General features: G+C 43.2%; 1 protein-coding gene across 3 annotated transcripts; it reads right to left on the reverse strand.

Moving 5' to 3' along the window:
- Positions 1–61: 61 nt before the first annotated feature.
- PDCD11 (programmed cell death 11) lies at positions 62–26,697 on the reverse strand. 3 transcript variants are annotated; one of them, XM_064716455.1, is made up of 36 exons: positions 26,543–26,697; positions 25,473–25,582; positions 24,743–24,880; positions 24,282–24,449; positions 23,511–23,672; positions 22,811–22,934; positions 22,305–22,486; positions 21,671–21,778; positions 21,025–21,231; positions 20,579–20,703; positions 19,906–19,966; positions 19,079–19,225; positions 18,706–18,957; positions 17,766–17,909; positions 16,863–17,063; positions 16,140–16,310; positions 15,532–15,748; positions 14,602–14,742; positions 13,543–13,658; positions 12,849–13,369; positions 12,317–12,379; positions 11,761–11,869; positions 11,154–11,243; positions 10,723–10,825; positions 10,033–10,210; positions 9,330–9,386; positions 8,432–8,554; positions 8,022–8,144; positions 7,654–7,849; positions 7,140–7,268; positions 6,786–6,926; positions 5,460–5,710; positions 4,665–4,833; positions 4,241–4,394; positions 3,523–3,688; positions 62–2,858 (listed from the first exon to the last, which is right to left on the reverse strand). In XM_064716455.1, exons 2-36 carry the CDS (start codon positions 25,572–25,574, stop codon positions 2,687–2,689), a joined length of 5,511 nt encoding a protein of 1,836 aa, XP_064572525.1. In that variant the 5' UTR covers positions 25,575–25,582; positions 26,543–26,697; the 3' UTR covers positions 62–2,686. The 3 variants fall into 3 exon arrangements, with proteins under 3 accessions (XP_064572525.1, XP_064572526.1, XP_064572523.1); XM_064716456.1 differs by having other exon boundaries at positions 7,140–7,262; positions 25,473–25,587; XM_064716453.1 differs by having other exon boundaries at positions 25,473–25,587.
- Between the last annotated feature and the right edge of the window lie 16 nt (positions 26,698–26,713).

Genomic DNA, 26,713 nt, shown 5'->3' on the forward strand with positions numbered 1-26,713 from the left:
GGGAACTTATTTTTTTCTTTCTATTAAAGATTCAGATCCTCTCCTATCCAGATCATCTGAGAATGTTTCAAAGCATTATCACATATTACAAGTTAGTAACATGGCTTTTTAGTTATTCTTGCATTGAGTAGCACAAATCTTGTATATCAGGATACACAATTGCAGCAAAGGAGAGAAAATTATTTAAAAAGCTTTTGACAAGTATGGTGTCTTGCAAGAAAGAGCTGCAGGCTACTCCCTCACATAAAGAGGCTGGAACACCGCTTAATGGGCGATGCATCCCAGGATCCCTGTTCAGCCTCTCCACAGATTTGCTTTGCATTTGTGGGAAGGCTTGGCTCTCAGCTTCATCAACTAATCCACAGAAATAATCAGATGGAAGTTAAATTAAATTGCATTAACTTGAGATGAAAGAGAGTTCATTTGCATTTCTTCTCGCTGGCCCTCGAGTGCGAACATGCAGATGCACACGCCACCCCCACACAGCCAGCAGACACGAGGTAACTTGCTGAAACAAAGCAGAGTTCCTCTTACTTCCTTTATTTCCCTTGCCTTCCTCCTTGATAGTCCCAATTATTCCTTTGAACCACCTCCACTCTAGTTCCTTCTTTTCCCCCTCCCTCCTTTGAAGGAAAGGGGAAAGACACGTAATGCTTGAGAATGGATTTTCATCCTAAGAATAAACCATGAGCACAAACCATCTTTGGTTCTGGTTGCATCCCTTCTCTCCTGTATTAAATCCACTCTCTTTCCATTGGCTGGGATGGGGTAGGGGCTTGTCCAGCTTGCCTGTTTTCCCTCCCTCTTGTTGGGGAGGCATGCTTGAGTGGGCAGCTGTCAGTGAGGAGTGGAGCAAGACATTACACTCAGAAATTTGTTTGTAATTGCAGAGATTTGGTTTTTCTCCTCTCTGCCACCCTTCTGAGTGTGGTCTCCAATGAGACAGCCCCAGGCTTCTGCCTCTTCTGGCACATCAGCACCCTTAGGAATATATCCCTGCTGCTCCTGTCACCCAGTGTCCCCCAGTGACAATGCTGAGGTGAGGAGCATTAACCCAGATGGTTTTACACACAAGCACAAGCAGCCAGGTTAGATTTTCCACTGAAATGCCAAGAGTGAAATTGAGCCACCCATCTCCCTGGCATGCTGGATCACACAAGCTGTGAGCTCACACATTCCCTGCTGCTCTTCCAAAGACCAACAATAATCCCATCACAGAACAGCCCACAGGTCACAGCTCCCAGCAGCAAGATGGGTTCAAACCAGGCTCCTCCAGCACAGAGAATTACACACAGGTCTTTCACCTCTCCTGCCTACTACAGACAGTATAATAGCACCGGTAGTGAAGAAGAAACAATACCTCAGAGGGATCTTGGTTTCTATTGCAACGCTTATTTACATGTTCTGTTATGCAACTAATTAAAGCAAAAGAAAGAGCCACCATCACTGAAGCTGTGTTCTTTAAAAAAGGCAGCAGTTGCTACTGGATGTTGTAATCAGCCTCCTCCACTACAAGATCATTAAACAAAATCTGAGTACAGCACCCTGCTCTCCCTGGGGGCAAGAAGTGAAATTACTTGTTTCTGGATCCCAAAGGACTTGGGAATGAAATAGATGCTGAATCATCCAGCCTTGCCAGCACTGGGCATTCACAGAGGCAGAAGAGCTGGGTCCTGCAAAGCTCTGATTTTGAGTTTAGAGTACCTACAATGAGGAAGACTCTTCAAGTTTGGTATTTCAAAGCTAGGGTCTACAGCGGGTAATCACATCTGTTTGCTTACCCTGTTTCCCCCTGCCTCAAGTTCTGCCTCTGTAAAACACTGGGCTGATCATATCCACATCTCAGTGGAAAGTTAGAGGAATACAGAATTGTAAGGATAAGGACCATAAGGCACTGACATCAGTGACAGCTTTTTCAAGTACCCAAAACACCTGGCTTTTTCCAAGCAGGTTACATTGGGATGGTTTTTTTTCAGCACAGAAAAAACACTTTTTTCTTTGACCTCAGTGATTTCTCTTAAGAGAAAATGACTACTGAAAATCACTATTGTTTCTGTCATCAATCCCTAGCAACTTGCTACAACAGATGGCTGCCCAGAGAGGTTGTGAAGTCTCCATTCCTGAGGAAATCAAAACCAAACTGGAAGTGAACCTGAGCAACCTAGTCTTGCTGATCATTGATTTGAGCAGGAGCTTGAAGATCATCATCAAGAGGTTCCTTTCAGCTTCAGCTATGCCCACCATCCAGTGTTGCTCTGCCAATTTCTAGAGCACAAAGGCACCTGAGATACATCTTTGGAAGTGTTAATTCATCCAAAAGACAGGAATCTTCTCTGCCATCTTAACAGTGAGAAAAATCAAATTGTAAGACATTACTGTGCTTAAAAGCAGTGTGTCATTACTGCAGCATTTCCCCAGCAAAGTAAAACAGGTATGGCTGATGTTTCTTTTGATTATAAACCAGTCTATATTTAAAAACATGTCATCAACAGGATTATTTGTAACTTCTGGACAAAGCTGCAAACATTTATCAAATCTTTTCATTTGTTTGTTCTTTCCAAGCTGGTTTGGTCACAGACCAATATTCTCCAGAAACTGTGCATGGACAGTCACAGCAGAACTCCACACTCCTCAGTTCCCACACTGCATGGAAAGCTAAGTCTCTCTGCTTTCACTTGCACCACACTTAGGTGTCAGCAAGGGAACTCTTGGTCTCCACATACTCAAGTGCTGCTCTTTTAACAGCCAGAACACGTTCTTCTGTACCAAATTTCTTCTCATAATCCAGGTAGCGTTTGAAGAAGAATTTCATCTTCTTTGGTGCCAAGCTCAGGTGTATGACCCTCTCAAAGATGTCTCTGCAAGAAACCAAAGTGATTCAAATCATGTTTGTGACAGCATTCAATGTAAGCCCTGTACCATGTCTTTTAACAAAGAGCAGAAAGTCTGGGGGGAAACATTCAGGGGAAATTGCTGCAAAGTGCTGGTGCTGGAAGAAAGAGATTCCTGACAATTGGCCAAAATCTCAAAGTAGAAGCCTTCCACTTGCTTGCTGAACACTAGGGCTGCTGGTCAACTTAAACAAAAGATCCAGACACTGCATTGGACCATGGATTCATTAAGTGGATGTGGGAAATTACTTCCTTTTTTCACCTCTCAGGAAAAGAAATGGAAAAAATATGTTTTTCCATTTTTATGTTACAAAGATGGATTATTCAAGATTGATCTCACCCTTCAGATATAAGGCAATCCCTGCAGAAGGACAGGTGAACCTCAGTGCAAGGCTTCTATTTCTGTCATGCAGGCCACAACTTACAAAACAGTTCCCCTCTGCCCTATGGAACTTTTTGGAGTCTCCTCAGTCCCAGCAAGAATAAGCACTTCCACACATCCCAGTTTTGGGAAAAAAAAAAATCCCTTTTGCTGTGCTGTGGGAAGCCCTATACAACCTCACACTGCAGGGTACCTCTGCTCTTTTCAGGTGTGTTCTGCCCCTTCCCAGCCTGCTGCACCACAGCTCACCGGATTTCCTTCTGGCTGCCATGCTTGATCATGATGTCCATGTAGATGGACCAAATGTCTGTCCTCTTGGGATAGCTGCTGAGGGTGCTCTCAAAGAGGGCCTTGGCATGTTCTGTGTCCCCAGAATGGAATTCCAGCTGTGCAAACCTTGAAATGACATCCACATCTGGGAAAAGTAATGACATGTTAGGGTATCACAGCAACTCTCTTCCACATGATCAAACAGGAGTGAGAATTACACAGAACAGAGGCAGGCACAGACAGCACCATCTCTACCCAGAGACAAAAGATTCTGTTGTAAAGAGGTTCTGGACTGAGGTGGGATCAAAGTGGGACACAGAAGGGTCACAGTACACTTCCCATTTCAGCTCTCTGTGGAAGAGGAAGGTTTGTTTTTATATTCATAATGTATCATGCAGCACCCATGGGCAGTCCCAGAAACCTGAGCTTAGACCAAGTGAACTTTTCTAGAAGGCTGTAAAACTCAAAGCTGCCTTTGATTTGGGTGCTTTGTTTTTGTGCATCACAGGAAATTCTATTTGGTGCCTTTAGCAGAGGTGCATTTAGCAGTGACATCCAGCTTGAAAGTTCCCCACCCTGAGAGTCAGCTGGCTGCACTTTTCACTCACTACAAATGCTGTCAGAGGCAGAGATATCAGAGAGCAGCCCAGCCCCTGCCTACATAAGGTTCACACTAAGGCTGGGGCAGAGAGCTTACGTTCTTTGGTGGGCAGAGCCTTGAGGGCACGCTCCAGAAGCCTGTGTGTAGCCTCAGCTTGGCCTTGCTTGAGGAGGAAAGAGGCGAATTTCAGCCACACGGATTTCTCCTGACGAAAACGCTTCAGCATGGTGTGGTACAATTCTTCTGCTTGCTGGAAGGACAAAGCTGGGTTACATCACACATTAATAACAAAGCTTTGTAGGTTTAAGACTTTAATTCTTAGGCTGGGTGTCTCTGAACACTTATGACATAAAAGCAAGCATCAATACATCCTTGCCCACTTTCAATCACAACTATTAATTCTAGTTAAGAACAGGACAGGCCCAACATCTGACAGCTGGAAGCTTACACAGGCAGCATTTGCAGTTTACTGGCATGCCTGAATGGGATACATGCCAGGGATCTGCTTGCACTGTCTTACCTTGTACTTCTCAGAACTGGCATAGATGTCACACAGATGCTGGAAGACTTTCAGAGGCTCATTGTATTGAACTGCCCTCTCAAAGACCTTCATCAGTGTCTCCTCAGTACCATACATGTTCTCCAAGTTCAGCAGAGCTACCCAGACGTTCAGCTTCTCCTGTTCTTCCCTTAAAGCAGATGTAAACAAGAATATTCAGCCTTTTACCAGCCTTCACCAGGTTTCTGCAAACTAACCTACACAGAGTGACTGACTTTTAGCAGGCCTCCAGGACAAGAAACAGGACACACTGCTCCTTGAAACACCGTTTTTGAAATAGAGCACAGCAGTTGATTCACACTACAGTCTTTATCATTGTTGTTTGTAATTAAAAACCAGAAGGTTGAGTCAAGAAATCACAATATACTTAAACATGCAGTAGAGATGATTTAAGGTACAGCCCTACAGCATAAACAACAGGAGTTTCACCATTTGTTTCATGTTTTGATTCAAGGACATCACTGGCAGCATTATGCTCTTCCAAACACTTCTGACTGCCCAGAAGAATGTCTGTGCACTCAGTGACACCTTCAGGAGCTCCTGAGCTCATGACCTGCAGCAGGTCAGTGGTGGTGACTCAAGCCAGACCTTCAAAGGGCCAGCTGACAGTTGCTACCATTTAATCCTTCTGAGCTCACTAAAACACTCTGTCACTCCACACACAGACTCATACTGATAGTATCAATGTTCTTCCACCACAACTACCCCATCATGATTTATTCTTTGGGGCATAGAGAGTCAGAGCTCCATTATTACCTGAAACTGATAGTCTTAAGTGCTCTCTCTGCCACAGCTCTGGCCTTCTCAATCTCTGTGGCCTGGAGGTGGAAAGCCATGTACTGCAGCCAGAGGATGGAGCTGTTGGGACTGCCCAGCACCAGGCGGTCGAAGTCATCGGCGGACTGGGGCTGCCGGCTCGGGTCCATGAGAGCCGCCTCCACTTTGCAAAGCTCCTTCTCCTTCTTCTGCTTCTCCAGCTCCTTCTCCTTCTTTGTTCGTTTCTTTAGCTGAAAGAGCAAAACAGGAGGACTGAGGAAGGGCAGGCATTTCATGGGGGAATAGGCAGGTCCAGCTAAAGCACAGCCAGACTTCAGTATGTCCAAGGCTAAGCAGTTTCCACAGGAAGAGATGAGGCCAACTGTTTTAAAAGAGGATAAAAATGATAAACACCCCCCACCCCTTCTTACACAGCTCACACCTCAAAGAAGAGCAGTACTACATGAAATTCCTTTTTTTTTAATGAAATTCTTTGAGGGACCAAATAGTTTGCTAGTCTGGCACACCAGCTGCAGGATCCACACTTTGTCCTTCCCTCTCATTCTTCCATCTTTACTCCCCAGGCCAGTACTCACTATCACCTTCCTATACTCTGTAAAAATCTGACACAATTTCTCCCCATGTACAACTGGGTGTGCTGCTGGATCACTAGGGGGACTCAGGGCTAAATTTGGAACTCACAGTGCCATAGTTCTCTGCCTTGTTACCTTGGGCAATAAAGCATCAGCCATGCATTGCCTTTACAGAGGTGAGTTTGAGGGACAGGGGAAATCCTGAAGAGCAAACATAAAAGAAGTTCATGAGCTTGTTTCTGATTTTGCTGAATTGCTCTCACGGGAAAACCTTTCTAAAGGTTATAGCATAAAAGAAGATTCTTTTTTGGTGTTTTTTGGTGTTTTGCTAAATAAGAAGACTATAACTTAAAAGGTTTTTCACCTCCAGGTTGTTCTGTACATTTATGCCACTCAGGAAAGTAAGAAACAGAGCTGACATTTAATAAAAAAAGTTTTGTGTTCATGAAAACATTTGTTTGACTCTAAATACTTATTTATTTAATATGTCAACATGAGAAAACCTGTTTTTCATGCAGCCATGCTAAAATTGGGCCTTTTCTCCTCTGCTTCAGAGGTACTTGCTACTGAAGTCAGTGATCAAAATAACTGAACAAATTCTGTGTCAGCTGCCAAAGACCTTCCCTTCTGTTAAAAGGCCTTGCTACAGGGCAGACAGACATGCAAATACCAAAACATCACATTACAGCCACTGTGTGGTGTCTCCTGTGCAGACAATACAATTACACAGTACCTTGGACTGCACATCCTCCTCCTCCTCGCTCTCTGAGCTCTCTTCCTTCTGATCCAGCACAGGTATATCCATTGCATTGTCTTCACCCCACGTGAAGCCCACGGAGACTTGCAGCCTGGGAGCTTCACCAGGCTTCCTTACCTGTTTGGAGGAAGACAGAAAATGCCCTGGGTTTTAATTTCAAGTTTTTTAACTGGGATCAGACAACTGCTCTTTGCTTGTGGCATCTCTCCATTCAGTACTATTGACTTCTTGTACTTTTAAAGTTAAACGTTACACATAAAGTTAAACTTGACACATATCAATAGGGCTAGAAGGTCATTTCAGGCTCATGTTCTCCTCCAAACTTCTCACCGTAGATTTCTTTTTAGCTGCCTCTTCCTCCTGGTCATCCTCTTCCTCCTCACGGTAATACACCTCAATTCCACTGTCATTTTCATCTGCTGGGCAGATCTTCTTCTTCTTTGGCTTTGCCTCCTGCAACTGGAAATGAGTGGAGGGCAATCCTAAAGGCAATTCTGATCACAGAGTAAAGAGCCTGGCAGCAGAGAGAGGGCAATACCCTGGCACAGCATCCCCCCTCTTCCCTCTCAGCTAACAGACAGAGGAGAATAAACCCACACTCATCTACATGGGGTGCAAAGACCAAAGGGACAGGAAACACAGCTGGGCTGTTATCTCAGTGAGCTCCCACCCAACAGAAATAGTTTTTGATCTCTGTAATCTCCAATGCAATATAACCTTTTTTTTCCTAGTCTGTATAATTTTTCAGCCTTATCCTTCTGGGATGAGACTGGGATCTTCCCAGTCTCTTCAGTATTTGAACCAACAATGTCCTTTAGAGTATCCTGTGCAATCACACCCATACCTGACCACTTTCATCATTTCCTCTTCTCCTTTTTTTCTTCAGCTTAGGCTCTTCTTCTTTTTTCTCATCATCTGTCTCTCTTTTCTCTTCCTCTGCTCCATATTGTGGTAGGCCTAGGGATTCAGGCAAGACACTTGGCATCCCAGTGTCCTCAGGCAGGAGAGAGAGCTCAATATGTTTTTCTTTTCTATTTACCCTGTGGTGCATTGCCAGGAGTAACAGGACAGAAGAATAAGAAAAAAATCAGAGCATTTACAATGACTGCAAGGATCTGAACTTCTTTTAAACCTTCCTGTCTTTTATCCTCCCTCTTTCCATCCTCTCCTCTCTTCTAATTCATAGTTCCTTTTAAAGAACATTGGACCTACCCAAGTACTTTGGCAGTGAGGAGTTTTCCTTCAGGCAGGTACTTTTCATATAAGGAATGTTTCTGCACAAAGTATGGAGAAACATTCTGGAACAGAATTCGGCCCAGGAGAGAACTGGACAATCTGAGAAGAGGAAGAAAACCAAAAATAAGTATTCTACAGCAGGAGGAAAGCAAAATAAAGGGCATTTATGACATCATCAGTTCTATAAATTGTCTCACTAACTTTCCCTACTTTAATTTCACAGGCTCAGCACAGTATCCATGACATCTTGCTTTCCACAAGTAAATTCATTTTGCAACCTCACATTATGCCAGAGACCATCCCCAAACAAGATTCCACAATTGTACACTCAAAATAAGTTCTCCAAATCTCATCATTTGCCAGAATAATTTTCTCAGGTTACTCACCCAAAGAATACACCTGATGGAGTGATTGATTTGACATAGCCTCTCACTAGCTGGCCTTTTTTAACATCCTTAATACTTGTTATTTCAATATCCTCCACTTTGCTGTTTATCTTTGGATTTAGCCTAAAAGAAAAGAGAGGGTAGAAGTTAAAGCACTCATCTGAGTAATTCACATTCTGCTCTGGACAGCAGAAAATACATCAGTATTAACAACAGCTAGTACTCTCTGGAAACCATAGTGGATCAGAGGCACCCTTCTGTTTATTGAAATGTACTAATGGACTACCTGCATCTCTGCCAAGCTCTACCTAGCATTAGGGAATACACATGCTGCTGCAAACAGAGCCAAACACATCAGCCTGGCTTTCTCCGACACTAAGAAAATGAGGAGAGCAAAATGCTGTCTGAAATTTTGCACAGCATTTGCTTGGTGTTTTCCCCACTTACTTCTAAGATAGCTAATTCCACACTTTTGTTCCATAAGGAAGACAAAGCAAGAGGCTCAGTTTTAAGAGACATTTTGGGCTAAGTCTATTATTTAATCAAAACTGTTAAAATCCAGCTGAACATTGAAACATAACATGCTTGTATTGCAAATTCAGTGATAGAACTTTCTTCCCAAATAAGCAAACAAAAAAGATAAGGCAGGCCTAGAAACTGTGACAAACAGAAATTAAATCTGGACCCACTAGAGCAGCTTTATGTTAAGTGTCAGACCCTTCAATGTTTGCTGATTCACAGGAAAAAAATCTTTCTGAAGTAGGAACAAGTATCACCCCTTACAAAAATGCATTTCTTTTAACACTTCTCACTGATCTTCCCAAACAAATCATAAGTGTATCTCATGATCATTTTTTTCACTAGTAGGAAATTAACAGACTAGAGGGATGACACATACCGGGACTGCCGGAGAGACAACTGGATTTTACCGTTCTCATTGGAGAGGATGTAGCACCTGCATGGCAGAGGTGGGGGAGAAAACAGAAAGGTTTTTTACACACTAAAATAAGCCACAGGTGGAAAATAAATACTTGCAGTAGCAGAAAAAGAAACACTCTCTTCCTTTAAGGACTTTCTATCTAATACAAACCAGCATGACACAACAGTTCATAAAACTACATAAAGGACTTTTGAAACATGTCTACTTGACTTACTCAGTCTCTACTGCCAGGAAAAAAGAGTTAAAGATTGTTACACCTGAAATCACTTGGCCTGTTGCACTCTCCAACATTCCCAAAAAGTATGTGAAGCAGGGAAATGCAATTGCTTGTGCAAATGTAAAAACAACTCAATTGCCAAACAGCCCACGGAACCACTGCAAAGCTGGGATGCCTGGCTACCCTTAGCCCCATCAGCACCTTAGCTAACAGAGTAACTACTCTCAAAAAGACAGTCCATGAAGGCAGCTGAAAAGGAAGGCAGCTTCTTCATAAATGAAAACTACAAGACTTTCACCCAAGCCTTTACAAGGGAAGCATCACTTCTTTGCCCCAGACTGACCTTATAGTCTGGCACTACCTCAAGGCAGTGAAAAGCCTGCCACTGAAGGAGGATATTTCTAAGCCTTGCAGCTTGAAGGAACAAGGAAGAAAATTACTGACCTGACAATCTTGCCAACTTTGAAGTTCCCCAGAGGATCCTCTGTGTAAGTATCATTCAGGTGAAAGAGGCTGACTCTGCCAGCTTTCCCACCTGGCAGTGCAATGGTCAAGCCAACATGTGGAGTCACCTTTGTTACCATGCCTACAGAGATGGTATCCTGCTCCAGTGACTGAATTCCTGGAAAAGGTGGAGGGAAAAGGCTTGATAATACTTCAAAATATGAAGCAAGAGGTAGTAAGTTAGTGTAGCTAATTTTAGTTGCCTAGTCACATATCAAACCCACAAACTTTTGGTAAGGTGCAGTCTATGCAATCTCTGTTCACAGCCTGTTTGCCTTGGTAGCCCAGACAAATGTAACCTTTACTTGCACAATTCCCATATCCAGAGTAACTGAAACAAATGTTGATAAATGTACCACCTCTCATCTGAGATTAGAAAGGAATATGTTCAGAAGGGCTTAGAGAAGGGCTCAGTCTGTGACACTAGGAAAGTGATTCTTTATTCTAGAGATATAACTTTGCTTGTCTTAGATGCTGCTCCATCTAGGTCAGGTTCCCAGGGGTTAGTTCTGTTCTACAGAGAGGCACAGCTTGGCTCTGGAGTGGAACATCATCTGAGGAGTCAATGCAGGCCCAACTCTGAGTAAAGCATCACATGTGGTGGGGTCCTCTGTTAAGGCTCCACAATACCTGTGAGTGACAAGCAGAGGCATGTTTCACTGGCATCTGTTCCAGTCACTGTAGCTGATATTGCCTGGCCACTTTTAAAGCTCTTTTCTGGATGTTTTAAGACCTGAAATAAAAGACACATTTACACTTATTTCCAGAAAGGAAGCTTTGCACAACTCTGACAGTGTTTCCTCTATGAACCTTTACACTTCCTATAAACATCTTTGATGTGCAGTTGACTGATAGCTCAGCACTGCTTCAATGGCTCTGCTATCCTGAACTGAACCAGCTACAGGCACAGAACTTGCTTGTCAGCAAGGGGCAGCAATGCCTAAAGGGCAGAGCACTGGGCTGTGGGTTCACATGGACATCAGAAATGTCTACAGCCATTATTTGTGGCCAAGCATATGGAAAAAAAAAGCGTGTGTAGCTCACCAGTAACAGCCTCTTACCTTGGTGTTCAGAGACAGCAGCAGGTGAGGAACTCTTCCTCGAATGTCAGGGGCAACTTCCACCTCCAGCCAGTTTTTGAGCATGTTATACTAAAAAGACACCAAATAAGAGTGTCATGAAGACATGAGACCTTGTGTCATGAAGACATGAGACCCCAAGTGTGAGACCTTGGGGGAAAGAAAAACCTTCTCTGGCAGGAATTTTTCACTACTTTTTAAGGCTAAAAAGAACTAGCCTAGCCTTGGCTTCTGCACCAAGCAAGAATGGTGGTTTGGATTCTGTTCTTAGAAGCACAACACTGCTATGGTTCACAGGCAAGTAACCTCAGGAGTGAGTGTACTTTGTGCTGGTGGCAGACTCCAAGGCCGTTTTACTAGAGCCTGCTGGCAACAAACAGAGGACAAGTCAGCCTGACTCCACCAAGTACCAAAAATTTTTGTTTCCTTCCTCTACCTTCCCTCCAAGAAGGGCAGTGCAGTTGCCACAGGCCACTCTCACAGTTAATGAGGACCAGTCTTCAATATTTAGGTCTGAGCTAAGGCGCCCCAAGGTCACACCCACTTGCTGTCTCCCCCAGCACACGTTCTAAGAAGACTCTGAGCACACCTTCTTTACAAAACAGGTGACTGTCTGTCCAGCCTCGTAGAGTCCAAGTTTCTTGAGGGAACCTTCTTCTTTAAGGTTCAGCATTGCTGTGAATTCCCCTTCTTGTTCACTGTTTGCAAAAGAAGAAAGAGGACATCAGTACAACAGCTTTGGTCTAAAGATGAAGATGGAAGTTAGAAACCATGGGGAATGTGGTGAGCTGGTACTACTGTGACAATGTCTTTCACCCCTCCCCAGCTGCATTTTTTTCTGCCAGGAATTCATTCTTCCCTGATTGTAAGAGGAAATCTTTCTGACAGAAATAGACACGAGAGAGTCCAGAATGGCAGAACCTGAAGCCAAAAGGACAATCAAAGGAAATTGTGTGCTAGGAGAGCACTATGATATTTAACACAGCTAAGGTCAAGAGAGAGTAAGAGGCCTTGCCTCACTGCACTACATGTGGAGGTCCTTGCTCACAGCCAGCTCCTTCATGAATGAGAGGTACAAGGGATGGAACATCCAAGGATACAAGACGTGTAAAGATTGTGCAGACAGCACAAAGGCCAACACTTACCTTGGTCGAATGCTGAGCTCTGGAATGGACTGTGTGAAGTGTGGATGGGTGATTGGCAGGCACCTAAAGAAGAGGAAAAGGATCAAAGTTTCTCATGATCTCCCCAGGCCCACATTTAATGCCTCTGTACTAGCAAAAAAAACCCCAGGTGCAAGCCCTCTAAAACTGCAAGAGCTTTCCAATTCCAATTCTTCCTATCACTACTGCAGTAGCAATTTAGGTAACCAAAATACTCCAGCCCATTTAGTCCCTGGGGCCTGTATTTAAGGTTTCAACAGGATTTTAAAAGTTTAGACATCTTTTTTTCTTGCAATCTATACTCTAGATAAACACAGTGGCACAGGTAGAAAGCTTATTTACTGAAAGCTGAACCTGGGATAGAATATAATAGCAGATTTCCTCAAGCGTCAACTACTCCAGCAAAGGCAGCTGTAACAGCATCTGTAGAGGGCCTAGATGACCTCAACTGAAATACAAACTGTTTCATCCTTTGCATTCCTCCAGAAGCAAAACCATGTACATGTCCTCCCACCTGTGAGTATTCACATCTCTGCCTCCAATAACTCGAGCAGTCACTTTCTGTCCAGCTTTCAGAGTGGAAGTAGGAAAAGAGCCTATGGGCACTTCATCCAGGATCCGGGACGCATGGATTGAACCTGTCAGCTTGTCATCAATGGCAACAGTGACGTGGGTGGGTTTGACAGATTTGACGGTACCGGTGACAACATCCCCCGGGGACAGCGAGTGTTTCACAGCAGGCAGCATCTCCTCCAGCGCTGTCTCTGACTCGTTCCGCACCCTCACAAAAACATTCTTCTTGGCCGGGCCCTGTACTGCTAACAAGACCCCGTGCTTGTTCTCCTTCACGGATTTTAAGGTGGCAGAGATTGTCTGTCCCACCCTGAGTTTCTCCGAGTCGAAGCGGAAGGTGTCGTTGAGGTGGCAGGCGATGGGCACAGCTGCCAGCTGGCCTGTTTCCGGCAGAGACGCGATGGCAAAGTGCTCTGTGATGTGCTGCACCACCGCAGAGTGCTGCGAGCTCTCTCGGAGCCGCTAGACACAAATGGACAGACAGAGTGACTTCCCCTGCTGAGATCTGGATTCCCTCCACTCTCTACCTCCCACAGCTCTAAAGGAGGAAACAGCCACCCTTGAAATTTATTAATCAGCTACAGTTTGCCTGACAAGCAGAAACACACCAACCCAAATACTGAACACATACTCACTCGCTTGGGCCTTTGCTTTAACAGTTCTTCCCGAAGAGAAACAAACACTTCAGATGTGAGGGCATCCACATGAAGGATCAATGCCTTCCTTTTCTCACCAGGAGCAATATTTTTGTCTGCAAATGAGAATAAGGAGATTATATCCTGATGACAATGACGAATTCTGAGCAACTGTGATAGAGCTACATGACAAACATGTAAGGTTTAATTCCTGATGACCAAAGACTGCTTAATTACTATTGTATCTGAACCAAATTAGTACTAAACATATAATAAGTCTATTTAAGAACAGATTCTTCTAACATTAGTGGCAATGAGGAAAAAAAAGAGAGCTTTGTATTTGGAAAAAGTCTGATCTTTCTTGGAAAAACAAAGTTGATTTTATGAAGACACTACTCTTAAATAATAAAGACAGGGCTGACTAAAAACAAGGTCAAGATAACATAAAAAAGATTTTCCCAACATTTGTGCAAAACTCTCATCAGTCTATCTGTTGCTAAGGAAAAGAAAAAAGAAACTCTTCTGACACAAAGTGCTGGGGTTATTCTGCTGAAGTTAGAGACTTATCTTACTTTCATGGTTTATTCATTACTTCAGCAAATATATGTCTGGTTTTGCACAATATGACACTTTAATTTTTTAATTGGAAAATTACGGTCCTGTTTTAAAGTCATTGATTTTTCAAGAAAAATTGACAGCAATTTCAGATGGGTATTCCTTGGAGTATGCTCTTTCTAAAGGAAGAAGAAAAAAACCAAGAAAGCTGGAGCTTGTACTCATACTTGTCTCTATACAGTTTGGTTCAACTAAGGATCTCTGAGCACAAGCTAGATGCCCAAAATATGAGACAAAATTAACAGAGGCACAAGGAGGTTTATATCGTATTTTCTGAATCACACAAATGGGCCAGCAAGACATTGGGAAACTTAACTACTCTTCAAGGCCATTCCTACTCCAATTAGACTTTTCCCTATTAGTTCCTCATCAGCAGAATCCATTTTAGGAGAGGTTTCAAAGGACAAGACTGAAAACTGACACAAGCAAAGGAAAGACCCTCACCTCCCAAATGGTAGCGGGTGGCAGTTACAGTCAGGCCTGTGACAGAGCTGCCACTGAACAGTGCTGAGCCATCCTCCCTCACATCCTGCACAACCAGATGCACCCTCTTCCCAGGCACCAACTCACAAATGCTGGGCTCTCCTAAATAAAGGGAAGAAAAAGTGGGAAATCAGTTTTACTTATGTTGTTTCTTCACAAAACCAAGACAAGCCTTCACATTGTTCAGTGGTACATGTAGCATTAATCTAACCTTCATAAGGGAAAACAAAGCCTACGCTCATGAACCTGTAGAACTACAAAGTAAATTCTAAGAGTTAATCAAAGCAGAAACCCTTTTTGTGGCATTAAGGACCTAATAATTTTAGAGAATATTTTCCTATCTTATAAGAACACTGGCACACAGCATTGCATTTGGAAAAATGTGAAAGCAAAACAGATTAACACTAGAAGTACAAAACAGACCAGGCACTTCACAATTACAGAAAACAAACATTAAAAATTACTGGATATAGAAAGAATCTAAAAAGAGAAAGTCAGAATTTGATAAAAATACTAGAAAAACAGCATGTGAGAAAACCTATAGGAGGACCTATAATGCATGTAGGTAAATCTATTTGAACAAACTCACCCTTCATGTGAGTACTGTGTTTGGGTTATCACAAGCACTTGACCCAAAATCAATGCAAGAGGCTTAGGAGACTTCAATGAAAAGAGGAATTTCTTTGGCTTGTTCCAGCTGTACTTACAAAAAGCCTCTTGTCAATGGCAGACATGGCACACACATCCTTTTTCTAATAAGCTACTTTGGGAAGTGAAGTCTTTGCTTAAACTGAACTTTCTTCACCTAAATGTTTTTCTTTTCTTTTTCCTCTAGAGCACCATTTTTTTTTTTGACCTGATACCCTTTAGCAGAACATTCCCAATCTTTACCTCTTTTCAGCAAGTCCCTGATTTCTTTCAGCTCCTTGAAATACTGATTCAGGAGGCCAAAGCTCTCTGCAGCAGAATCTCCTGAGCTGCACTCAGACACCTTCAGATTGAGGAGCACACGCTGCTTCTCCTCATCAATGCTCATCACCTTGGCAATCACAGTCTGTCCCACCACAAAGTGGTCCTTGGTGTCTGTCACAAACTTGTCACTCATGCTCTGTGCAAAGGAAGCAAAGGCAAGGTTACTGAGCACAGCTGATACTGATCAACCACCCACAGAGCTGTTCAGCAGGGTTTGAGTTATGACTTCATGTAAATGCATAAGAGAAATTAACAAAGACTAAGAAAAACCCACCAATTAAAATTAATTACTGAGATCACATGAAATCCTTGTTGAAGCTTAAGCTCACTTGAATGAAGTGCTTCATTTAATTTTGGAAGTAATTTAAAAGGCAAACCTGAACCCTTTTACCCTGCAGCAGGAAGCTGTGCAAATGCAGGGCCTGCAGCCCAGTTGCTCCCTCCTTGTTACTGTACCTTTGCTAAAACCATGTTTCAAGCAGCCTGATCACACACATGCTGCTTACTGAAGGGAAGACATTGCTTACCACTTTAGGTGCCAGTCCTGTCACACCAAAAGGGAACTCCACAAACACTCCAAAGGGCATCACATTCCTCACATAACCAGTCAACAGCATCCCAGGCTGGATTTCAGAGAAGCTTCTTACAACTTGCTCCTCCTGTACAGCAGAAATAACTGCAGACTTTCTACTCAAGATCTGAACAATCAGTTAAGAAAAATGTGTAAAGGTTAATGAAAGCAGCACGATGCCAAGCAAATCTCTCAGTGCTGTTAACTACTGGGCTAAAGCACTTGCTGCAAGTTAGAGAGTACAGGAGTGCTAAATGCTGTAATTCCAATTTCTGTCTTGGTCTCCCTTTAAAAAAATTTAGCAACTCATGTCTCTTAAACTGCTCAGCATTAATGATACATGCTTCACAGTAGCAGAAATATCAACTTCCTAACAATTCAGTTCAGATTTTTGATATCAAAACAGCAAATTTTTCCCAAGGTTGTGATAGGTTTAACAGCCCAGAAGCTGGTTGGGAAAACAAGTCAGCTCACAACCTAGTTCTGAAGAGATTCTAGCCCCAGCTGAGCCCCACTTCTAGAACAAGTTATAAAGCCTCTTTAAAGTATCATTAGCATGGCAGGCACTTCCACCTCACAGTAACTACAATAATCTTATGTTTGTTACAGATACTCTGGAATCCTGAGAGATACCTCCTTCCCCACACTTTGTTTGCCTGGTTGAGGTGGCAAAGGATACAATGTGCTCTCCCTTGTCACTTAGATACATAACTCTGGGCAGGACATCTCCCTCTTGAAGACAGTGCCACAGGAGCTTGGCGGTAGCAACAAAGTCAGAGAGGTGCAGCTTGGGGATCCAGGCTACCACATTGTCTTCATCTTCTAAGATGGAAACTTCTAAACCATTATCTTTCTTCTTCAAGATTTTCACATCAACCATCTGAAAAGAGAACAAGTACAGTGATATAAAATTCCAAGTGTTTTTGAACTCATATCTTTTGATGCACAGGGGATGGGATGTGATGTGTTGCAGGGGATCTGACATTGCCTCCCAGCTATACATGAAAAATTCTCACATCAATAGGGTTGAGCTAAGAAGCATGGCAACACTGCAGGTAAAATAAAAACTAATTCTCAGCTCCCAGAGAAATAAAGAACTGGAAACATTCTCTTGGTTGTGACTTTTCATTTGAAGGGTGAAGGGAGTAATTTCATCAAGACTAGAGCTGTCCTGTTCCTGCATTAGCAATATCTGCAGGGAGTTGAAAACTGTTCATTGCGAAAACAGAGAAACACTTCAAATTTCTCTAAAGCTGTTCTTTTCCAGGGAGCAAAAGCAGCTGGTTTTGGAGCAAGAAAATCAGCAGCATCCAGAAAATAAAAAAAGAGGATTCCACCTTTGGAGTAGGAGCACTAATTGGTACCTCCAAAAGACTTTCCTGGTATTCCTTTATCCTGACCTCTGAAAACTGAGATACCATTTTTGATCCAGGAGGTCAACCACACAGTAAGAAATGCACATTTAATACTAGTTCCTGATCACTGTAAGCTTCCTTGAAGCAAAGTTGTTCAAAGTGACACCAAATCATATGGAAAATGAGTAGGAAAAGGCTAAAATGCAATCAGCCACTAAATCCAATACCTCTCCTAGTTGGTACTTCATTTCCTGTTTCTCCTTTGGAGTACATTTCCATTTGTCCCCAGGGCCAGGCTTGCTTGATAATCTGAAGGACAACAAGAGTCTTTCCTGCTGAGGCTCACATTTTAAGACCATTACTTTAAGAACCTACAGGGAAAAAAAATTTATAAAACACAAGTTAAGTTCAGCTGACCCTCCTCAGTTTGCTACCACCGCACAGTACACTTTTCTCTCACACCTGAGGATAGCAGGCCAGTGCTAGAACTTAACAAGTTCAACCACAGACAAATGTCCTTCTGATCACACAGAGGGAAAACAGAAGTATATAATCATTAAATGACCTTCTGAAAGCATGTACCAGGTCTGTAGCAGAGTTGAGAATAAAATCCAGATCTGCAGTCAGAAATTCTGACTAGAAAATTACCTTTCTCCTAAGCCAACCAAAAAATAACAAGATTAAAGACAAAGAAAAGCACCAGAAAAAATAATGAAGAGGGCTGAGATCTCTGTAACTTTGCCCACAACAAAAACCAGAACTGTGAGTAACACACTTTAGAAAGTGCCTGTAATTTGAAACCAGCAGGATAACCAGAGTAACACTGAGGCAGAAAACATCATCCTTATGATTCTGTAGGTAAGAGTTTAAACTTCCTTAGGAGAAACAGCAGAAACTTGAACTCCAGACTTCTACTGAGAATCAAGTTACATGACCATGTTCTCCTGCAGAACAGAGAGAACCTAGAAACAAAGACAAGTCAGACATAGCCAAAGAAGAGCTGCCCTTTTAACAGCCTACCCTGTTTCAATGGAGCACAACTAATAAAGTGAAAGCACATAAACATCTCCTGGTGTAGCTGGTTCCTCAGGAAAATCCACATTGAAGCCAACTGCAGATTTCTCTTTCACATTAAAACACATGGCACAGCAGAGATACATTAATTACCTGGCCTTCATAGAAGACTTTATCTGGACAAGATATGGGTTCCGAGCCCAGCTCATTCTTGGGTACCAGACCTTTGACATCATTGTAGAACTTCACAATGCAGCCAAACTCCCTTGCACACACTACAAAGCCATGTGTGATCAGGCCTGGCTTTGCATCTTCGTAATTTGAGAGGACTGGAAGCTTTGACTGGACGAGACTTTTCTTTAGAGTAAGGATCAGCTTCTTTCCTCCAGGATTGCACTCTAGTACCTACAAGAATGGAGTACAGAGGTTCAAAAAGCATGTCTGTCTTTGCCTGATCAATTCAGCTGCTACATACTCAGAAGAGAAGAGTGCAAAGCAGCTGAAGACCCTGTCTGGCAGCTCTCACCCGACACTTGACTTCATCTCCTATGCTGAACTTCTTCTCAGGCTGCTTCAGGATCACATCAGAGAGATGGAGGGATGGCACAAGTCCTCTAATCCCATCAGCCACTTTCACCTGCATCCCAATGGGCTTTAGAGAGAGCACTTTGCCCTAGGAGCCAAAATAGGGGGAAAATTGATGAATTCAGCATGAAAAGCAGACTGTGGTCAGGTAGGAAACAGCTGAGACACTACAACACCTACAGTCACTAAATCTAATCACATTCAAAAAACAAAGTAATCTTAGATCAAACTACATTCCACCCAACCAATCTGACCCATTAACTTTTATATACTTCATAAGGTTGTTGTACAGCTTCTTTTCTTTAAGCATAGACTGCTTCTGCAAAATCCCTATTGATGCCAGCAAACTAGAATTGTTTCCAGAGACATATCCAATACAGCCATGAGTCAGACAAAAAAATCATAATGAGTAAATTTCTGCCCATCAGTTCACTATGATTGTTCAACCATGAACTTTTACTTTGACTACATGACTGCAAGGCAAGTTTTCATTTCTTTCACTCCAGTCTTTCTAAAAATACACTTATGGCAACAAATAAATGACTGACCATAGATAAAATTTGACTGCCTTTGCCATCATGAATAAAAACATGAACAAAATGAGAAGAGTATTGCATTCCATTAATCAAGTCCTGCAAGACAAGGTTTTTCTCATTTTCTTCCCAATAGTCTGGATCAGAAGCTGGACACATATATTAGGCAGAAGAAGTGCACATTGGCAAGATCACTGTTTGAAGTATAACATGCTCAGGTCCTTCAGAAGCTCACCTGCACCACATCACCTGTGTGGATATCCTGGTACTGCAGAAACTGTGCTTCAATAATCTGGCTAGAGAAGAGACACAAAGAGACCAGTCAGTGATCTTGAAGGAAACTCAGGATAAGACAAGACAGTCCCATCTCTGACTTGTCCCAAATAGCCATTATTCCACACATTGCCCAGTGTTCTACAACTCCAGAGCTGTGTTTTACTCCAACTGACCAATCTCCCAAAACAGCTCTTAGGACACAAAGTTTAGGGAGGTTCACCATGCTCCATTCCAGGTGACAGTCACACAGTTATGGCCTCATGAAAGGAGAACCCATTATCTGCTTTGCTTAAAGCCACAAAGTTGGAAGTACTAAGAGGGACTTTATAATACAAATGAGCTGCAAGATCAAGGCTCGATTTCCTGCTGAGCCATGGTCTTCTGACACAATCATGGCAGAACTAATTTAGCCTCCTTGTGCCTCAGCTCACCAACAATACTGATGGTGTCCCAATTCCACAGAGTATGGTGAATATGTGCAGGATGCCCACACAAGCTGATGTGCCACAATATAGATACAAGTCAAAAACCCCAAATGGCAAGTTTCAGTCCAGCAAAGCAGTATAATTTTCCACTCTCAAAAACCTTTCTAATTCTTCAACCAGTTTTCTGGGAGAGTCTGTCATACTCACTTCTTCAGAGATACAATACACATCTCATCCATCAGGCTGTAGTCAATGATACGACATTTATGTTTGCAACCTTCCTTAAATGCTTCAGGTTTAAAGGATTTTCTGGTTTTTGAAAGATGCTTCAACTAGAAAAGAAGGAATAACAAGTGAGTGATTGGAAAGTGAAAGCACTGATATGGGCCTTAGGTTGAAGTGCCAGCATCTGACAAATCTGTTTCTCTAACATTCTCTTTGTGCAGGTTTCACCAGCTCTTCCACAACAACCCTCCTACATTTAAATTCAAACAAGGGGATGTATCATTTAACAAACACCTTGCATGCTATCTTAACTTTATTGTATTGCCTCACAAAGAGGATAAAGGCAAAAAATCAAACCCTCTCCCAGCCCCCTTTCCCAGCAGGCTAAGATAGATATGGAGGACTTGCCTCACCAGCCTGGCACTTACCCGTGCAAATGCTAGAATGCCATCATCAAGCTCAAAGACGGCCCCAAACTGTTTGTAGAAGGCTTTCAGGGTGGCCTCCTCCAGCACAGCCCCCATGAGCTGCCCGGGGAGCTGCCGTGGGGCTCCCCCGGCGTGCAGGAAGGGCGGGCGCAGCGTGAGCCGCACCGCGCGCGACGTGGGGTGTACGGACAGCACACAGGCCTTCACCTGGAACACAGAGTGTTCACTGAACAAAAGGGGAAAAGGCACCTCACTCGTGCTCAAGGACATTCTGCTTGCTACCTCAACTCTCTGTCCACATGCAAGCATTTTCCAGTATTGCTGCTAAGACATCACTCGCTTCTAACAGCCTCACCAAGGAGGGATTTTTGCTTTTGTCTGTTTTTTTATGGACTAGGCTGGTATCAATGCAGGGAGGGGAACATGACCACACAAGTCATGTTTCTATTCCTTGCAGATCTCCAGGCTTCCCAAATAAGTCTTCCAGGAATGGCTTTGTTCTTTACAGCTTCAAAGCAGTCACAATAGTAATTCAAGTAAAAGATATGAAAGAAGCTATCGGCCTTAAGATTCCACAGAAATGTTGGAGAAGTTATGTTGCTTACAACATCTCTTACCAACTCCAGGCATCCTCCACCCTCCTTACCACTTGATCTGGAGAATAGCTCATGGATTTCTCTGGGTCCATGTGCATGAAATCCACAATGCCAGTGAAGTAAGACAGAAAAGTCAGTTTCAACCCAAGTGGGGCCACCTAGGAAGGGGAACAAAAAGATGCCAAAAAAATTTCCACACTCAGTTTTCATGCAGCACAGAGAGCAATTCACACATTTCAAAAAATGGCACTGTCGGTGTTAATCAACAAGCATATCACAAGAGACAGAAAAACTGCTAACAATTCTGCTTTGCACACTGTTGAAAAAACAATCCTTCTGTTTTTTTGATAATGTTGTGCGTATTCTGAAGACTACTGCTATTCTGTTGAATACTTCAGCAGTAAAGGCCAGAAAACACAAAATTAATCCTGCTCTGTTTCAAACTCCATCAGCAGCTCCAGCCTGAAGCCTTTATACTCAGGGCATTACAACCAGAACTGAGATCAGAGCTCAGGTGAATGCAGTGGAGGGAAGTGTCCAGCAGATTACGTTTGCTAGTGCTAAGTTACTGAGACCAACCAGAAATTTTCCAGGGCATAAACTCTCATCTCTGCTTCACCTGTCTCCTGCCTTCATCAACGTTCAAAAGACCAACCCAACAAAAGCAACCCAAATTAAGCTTACCTTCTGCACTCGAGCTTTCACCACCAGCCCTGGCAATAAATTAGAGAGTGCCCAGTTCTGTCGCTCTGTGGCAATGGATGCAGCCACCTCCGATCGGTCAATGGACAAACAGACCACCCTGCCCTCATTCTTCACTTCCACAACCAGGCAGTTCAGGTTCTGGCCTATTTTCAAGTCAGGCCCTACAAAGATAAGTCACAGCATAAAACCTTTTGCAGGCACACTCAGTATTTCCTCCCACTCATTCCAAAGATTTTACAGAGTTCCCTCTCAATCTATGTGAAGTTTACTGCAGCAGGGCTTGGAACACAGTCTGTCAGATCACAGGCTGAAACACAAAGGTTTGCTGCAGACCAGCCACAAAACTGCTGTTTGCAGCAACCTGCAAAGACCCCACCTTGACCCAATCCCACCGAGGTGCACTAAACCACAGATGTAATAAACACTAATCCCTGTCATTCTACACCTCCATTTTAACCATCAGATTCTCCTGCACTACTTCTTACCTTTCTTGGCTGCTTTGATGTAATTTTTGGCTTTCTGATGAGGCAGGAAAGCATGAGTTCCAGTGACACCAATATCTATGAGGTAGCCATGGTCTTCCACACTCAACACAGAACCAGAGAGCAGCTGTTGGGAGGAAAGCACTGCAACTCAGCAATGTAATGAATCAGCTGGGTCTTTAATGAATGAACATATGGTAAGAGATTCACCACCCAAGTACTCCAGTGTTTTGAATGAACTGAGAACTGAGCTTTTCAGACCAAGAACTACATTCTTTCTTATTACACAGCTCACCTAGCAATGAGGACTTCACTCTACTTTTATCTCGCTATACACATACGGAGCTCACAAACTAGTAGAAAATAATTGTGATGCTCAAAAATAGCAGGTGCATACAATAATACAGCTGAAAACACAAAGCAACCAACCAAGCACCTCTGCAAGCTATTTTATATATTACTCTCTGTAAAAATTAACAAAGAAACCTACTCAGAAAGAAATCTTTAAATAATTTGGTCATATTGAAACAGAATAAAGTTAGTTCATTTCATGAATGACAACCTGGAGACAAGAACTAAACCCACCCTCTCCTCACAGGTCACCTTCATGGTGGGAGCAGCTCCACATTCTGCTCTGATCCCATGTAAGGACAAACTGAAATGCAAGAGCCCAGAGAGGCTTTGACAGACCTAGACAACTTACCATGCCTGCTGCTAGTGCTGTAGAGTTCAGGCCCTTGTTGACCTTCTTGGGGTCAATCGATAACTTGACACTGCGGCGTCCATCGTCACTTTTCTCAATGCTGGTCACAATGCACCTGACCAGTGTCCCTGGAGAAAACAGGTCTGGGAGAGAATTCAGCTCCTGCCCAGCAACATGATCAACAGAGAAACATACAATTTTTACAATGTTAAATAACATAAGGCTAGAATTCATTATTGAAGCAGATTTTGAAAACAAAATCCCATAAGAAAGTCCTGTTTCTCTGTCAACACTTGAGTAACAGGCAGGAAATGCCACAAACACCAGGATCCCAACAGAGAAGCAGGGATGACACTATGTCATGTCAGCAAGGCTGAGAGGCTTTGCTTAAAAACACTCTGTGGGCTGGAGTCAGGAGAGTGCAGCTGAGGAAACATCTACAGAGCCAACAGTGACCCTAACCCAGCCTCCCCCTTCAGCAGGGAAAAACACCACCAGCAAAGGGGTAGTGATAATCCCACATTCCACAGCACCTCGGGAAAACTTAGGCACTGTGGACACCAGACAGACAGGGTAACTGATTATTTCATTTTATTTTATTCTAGCAGTCAGCTGTTACCAGGAAACTGCAAAGTTTGCTTGGAAAATCCAGTTCCAAACCAAGGTTAGGTCAATGTCAGGCTCCTAAGCAAGACCTCAGAGTTGGTTCTGAGGTACTAACAACACTCTCTAGCTCCAAGCACAAATCACAGGCCCTGTCCCAGGTCTCACCTCCAGGACTTCTCCCTGGGCCACCTGCTTGCTGAGCAGGCTGCTGTAGGCATCGCTGATCTGCGTGACCGGCACAAACCCGGAGAGGCCGTTGGGCAAACTGACGGTGAGCTCGTAGTCACTGACCTCTTTGATACAGCCAAGGAGCAGCATGCCCTCACTGAGTGCCTGGGAGAGCAGGGAAAACAGCATACTATGGGTATCTTGGCAAGTCCATGATAACAGGGGGATAGGCAGGTAAGTTTTGTACTGGATCTCAGATGTATTTGGCAGTTTAGGGAGGAAAAACAGGAAAAATAGCATACTATGGGTATCTTGGCAAGTCAGTGACAACAGGGGGATAAGCACGTAAGTTCTGTACTGGATCTCAGATGTATTTGGCAGTTTAGGGAAGAAAAACATGCCATTTTTATATAGCCCAGCAAAGAGAGGCACACAGAATCAAACACTTATGCACCAACCTCAATTGTGAGTGGTCCAATATTCATAACATCGTCTTTAACAGCACCTTTAACAGTTTTGTCTGCCTTGAACCTTTTTGGCTTTTCTGGATCCTTCTGGCTCCTTTTTCTTTTCTGGGATTTTTCTTCATGTTGAACCTAAAGCAGATTACGAGCACAGAAGGTTAAAAAATAAAAGTGGACAAAAAACCAAATTTTGCACTATGACAGAACTCTGCTGCCATGAACAAAATACTGATTTGGACAAAAAAAGAGAACCATCTTGCTAACTGCTGTCTGTCTACATGAAAGTCTTCCAAAGTACCTCCTTTGGGCTGAGGCTGATAATTTATAAGGCTGAATCGAGGCTAATAATTTATAAAGCTCAATCTTGGGAACAGAAAAGAGTGGTGCAAGAGATCTGCACCACACTCTACCAACAGAAAGACCAACTTAGCCTGCATCCAGAAACACCAGGCTCACCATGCAGCACCTTGGGATGAGATGCTTGTGGGAAGTTTAAAAGCTACAGCCTGATCAATAATTCTGACTGAACTTTCTCAGTCATCATATTCAAGATGTAACAGGTATCAGGGATCTTTCAGAGATCAGGAGGATGGGATGTCAGCAGACATCTATTTTTGGGAGTCCCTTCTAAAGTTTAGTGTAGAAGGAACAGGTAGAGAGGGCTGCAGTCAAATTCTGACAGTGGAAGAGCTCTGAGAAATTAACCAAGAGCATGCAAACATACATCAAACAAATTGTCCCGCTCTGACTTTGGCTTGGGTGTTTTTCCTTCCGCAGGTTTCTTCTGGATGCCCCCTCGAGGAAAGTTTTCTTCCATGGATGCCATGATTGCAACTGCTCTGGGACAAATGATCAAGCAGAAATGAAACACAGAGTTACTGTGCGTGTTCCTTACAAATACTGAGGTGACATGAGTGAACTACCCCCAAAATAAGAAAGACTTTGGATGGCTGCTCTAGCTAGTCAGGGACAAAACAGAAACTCACATCCAAATGGATTTATTTAACACTTGACCACAATGAAGTGTTGCAATGGTCATATTATAAATAAATGCATATTATATAAAATATGCACATCCATAACACTTTTTACTACTGCCCAGCTCCACTGAAGTATTACAGTATTAATTTTTAAGGCACTTAGATACATCACACATATATTCATAAAACTGCTTTAACCATATGTTGCCTAAACCAGTCTTTATTGTATTCAGTGCCTGAATTTACCAGCTTCAGTCATCAAGGAGAAAGCTGTGAGCAACACACGAGATAAGCTTGGCCTGCATTTTTACTTTTTGAACGCTAGTTATTAATTAATTACTTATGATTACTATGACTTGCTACCTCTTTGTCTAAGCCATAAGCATATGTATATAAGATAGTATATGTATATAAAATATGCATATAAAATAATATATAAAACCTTACTATTTCAATCAATAAACACTAGCTTGCTTATTAGGCCACAATTCACTTCTTACTACCACTAATAAATAATAATAAATTAAAGTAGTTGCTACTACTGTAATATTATTGCTTATGGCACTTATACTATTATTTACACCGTTGCTTATTATTAGCCAACAGTACTTCTACAAAAAACAGCGCTGAACCCCTATGCTGACAAACTTCAGGCAAGCTGTTAGACGCACAAAGCTTCTTTAAATGGAAAGCACATGACAAAGCGAAAGCCGTCAAGGCACGCTTCACCTCTGGGCTCGCTGAGGAACACACACACCTCCCACGGCAAGCAACGGAGCCGGCCCCGCTGGAGCGGGCAGGGCTGGCATCTTACCTGCCCAGGGCCGCTGCCAGGGGGAAGCACGGGATGGGGACGGTTCCCGGACGGGGATCGGGATCGTTGCCGGGATCGTTGCCGGGATCGTTCCCGGGACGGGGATGCGCAGACGGCAGCGGGAGGCGCACGCGGCGCCGGCCGGAAGCGGCACACGGGGATGAGGGCAAA

Source organism: Zonotrichia leucophrys, chromosome 6, assembly GCF_028769735.1.
Source record: "Zonotrichia leucophrys gambelii isolate GWCS_2022_RI chromosome 6, RI_Zleu_2.0, whole genome shotgun sequence".
Lineage (NCBI taxonomy): Eukaryota > Metazoa > Chordata > Aves > Passeriformes > Passerellidae > Zonotrichia > Zonotrichia leucophrys.

Bases quoted from the DNA above. Each gene is read 5' to 3' on its own strand.
- PDCD11 (XM_064716455.1), bottom strand. From the start codon at position 25,574: ATGGCATCCATGGAAGAAAACTTTCCTCGAGGGGGCATCCAGAAGAAA. The intron at 13,370-13,542 runs GTGAGTATGTGT...ATTTGTGTCTAG, and splicing joins TAAAGCAAAGGCCCAAGCGA to CGGCTCCGAGAGAGCTCGCA. The intron at 10,211-10,722 runs GTATTGTGGAGC...CACCTTTTCCAG, and splicing joins CCTCTGCTTGTCACTCACAG to GAATTCAGTCACTGGAGCAG.